At 28.2% G+C, this 1809-nt stretch overlaps 1 protein-coding gene across 1 annotated transcript; it reads left to right on the top strand.

Annotated features, from left to right (window-relative positions):
- Positions 1-259: 259 nt before the first annotated feature.
- On the top strand, positions 260-1287 carry LOC127088070 (AT-hook motif nuclear-localized protein 29-like). Its single transcript, XM_051028981.1, has one exon. The coding sequence runs from the start codon at positions 347-349 to the stop codon at positions 1241-1243; it is 897 nt and encodes a 298-aa protein (XP_050884938.1). The 5' UTR covers positions 260-346; the 3' UTR covers positions 1244-1287.
- The last annotated feature ends 522 nt before the right edge of the window (positions 1288-1809 follow it).

The raw sequence follows: 1809 nt of genomic DNA on the forward strand, positions 1-1809 counted from the left end.
TAAGTTATTAGATAAATATAAGACTTGTTATTTTAAATCTAATTAAATAGGATTGAAAAATGATTAATTTGGTATTTGAACAAAAACTCTTATTTTAAATAGATATCATCTCTATAATATCTTCATTTCTCTCTCATTGTTTAATTATGATACAAAGTATATTTCTCATTAGAATATAAACATACTTTTCTCTCCTTAAAGATTAGTTTGTACCACATTCTAGAAGAAAAATTATAACCCAACTTGAAAACCTAATTCATAAAATCTCTGTCTCTCACACTCAAAACAACTATAAATACCCTATCACATTATTAGTCTCTTCTTCATACAATACACGCCTATAATAATGGCGGAGAATAAACTTTCCCCTTCATCTTTCTCTCCCAACTTTAAAAATGAGTATTTAGAAAACATAGTAGCTTATACCACCGACAACAACAATGACACATTGTTGATGCCACCACCATCACCTGCACAAACTTTCTCAAATGAATATATTGATCTCTCTCAAGATCCAAGAAAGAAAATTCCCAAAAGCTCTTCCAAAAAACGTAAGGGTAGACCCCAGGGCTCTAGAAATAAGCCTAAACCACACGTTGTTATCGAGGGAAACATAGAAGCTTTCACAGAAGTGGTTACAATTAAGATCTGTGTTGGAGAAGATATTGTGAAAACTCTAATTAATTATGCTATACGGCGTCAAGCTGACATAATAGTGTCGAGGGGTTTCGGTCTTGTGACTAATGTTATTCTTCTTGAGCCAATATCTTGCGTCCCATTATTACCCATTGAAGGACCATTACATATGACATCTTTATTTGGAACATATGTAAATCCCAATTGTGACTATGTTCCTCTGCAATTCATAGCTAATCCACCATGTTCCTCTTTTACCATTTATTTCTCTGGTATTAATGGACATGTCTTTGGCGGAGTTGTTGGTGGAAAAGTTATTGCTGCTGGGGTTATTTTTATTAATGCCACTGTTGTTAAGAAAACCACGTTCCATAGAGCGGTTTCCATCGAGAGCAATGATCCAAAAATTGAAGAAGGTGGATCAATTCATGACAATGGTGTCATCATCAATGCAAACCATGTAGCACATGAAACTCGCATGTGTCCATGCTTCAATGACGTGGCTGCTAATTCAACTGAACTGAATCATCAAATGTCCCCTAACTATCTTCCTACGGATGAGAGTGCCATGTCGTGGAACCACTCCACTCACACTAAAAACTTCTAGATAGACAACAAAATCTCTTGTGTTCCCCTACGTTGTTTTTAAAATCTTTTCAAAACTGGAATAAAATATTCTAAATTTCTTTGTTTTTAGGTTTTTCTTTTATATGTTTACTTTATTTATATATATATATATATATATATATATATATATATATATATATATATATATATATATATATATATATATATATATATATATATATATATATATATATATATATATATATATATATATATATATATATATATATAATGTGGATCAACTTATTAAATTAATTAATTAAGTATAGATATTAATTAACTACTACATTATATTATATGATTTAGAGTAAATTAAAAAAGCTTAAATTTATCTCCATCTCTCTCTCTCTCTATATATATATATATATATATATATATATTGATTAAGAATTTTTAATAAAGAAAATATTTTATATTCAGAACATTGAATACACATGATATTTTTTTAAAGTTGATTATTTTTATTTTTAGTATATTGAATACCTATATTTTTAGAAAAAATATATTTTTTAATGTCTTAAATAATGCTCAATTTACTTTTTTAAT

The sequence above is a fragment of the Lathyrus oleraceus genome, chromosome 5 (assembly GCF_024323335.1).
Source record: "Lathyrus oleraceus cultivar Zhongwan6 chromosome 5, CAAS_Psat_ZW6_1.0, whole genome shotgun sequence".
NCBI lineage: Eukaryota > Viridiplantae > Streptophyta > Magnoliopsida > Fabales > Fabaceae > Lathyrus > Lathyrus oleraceus.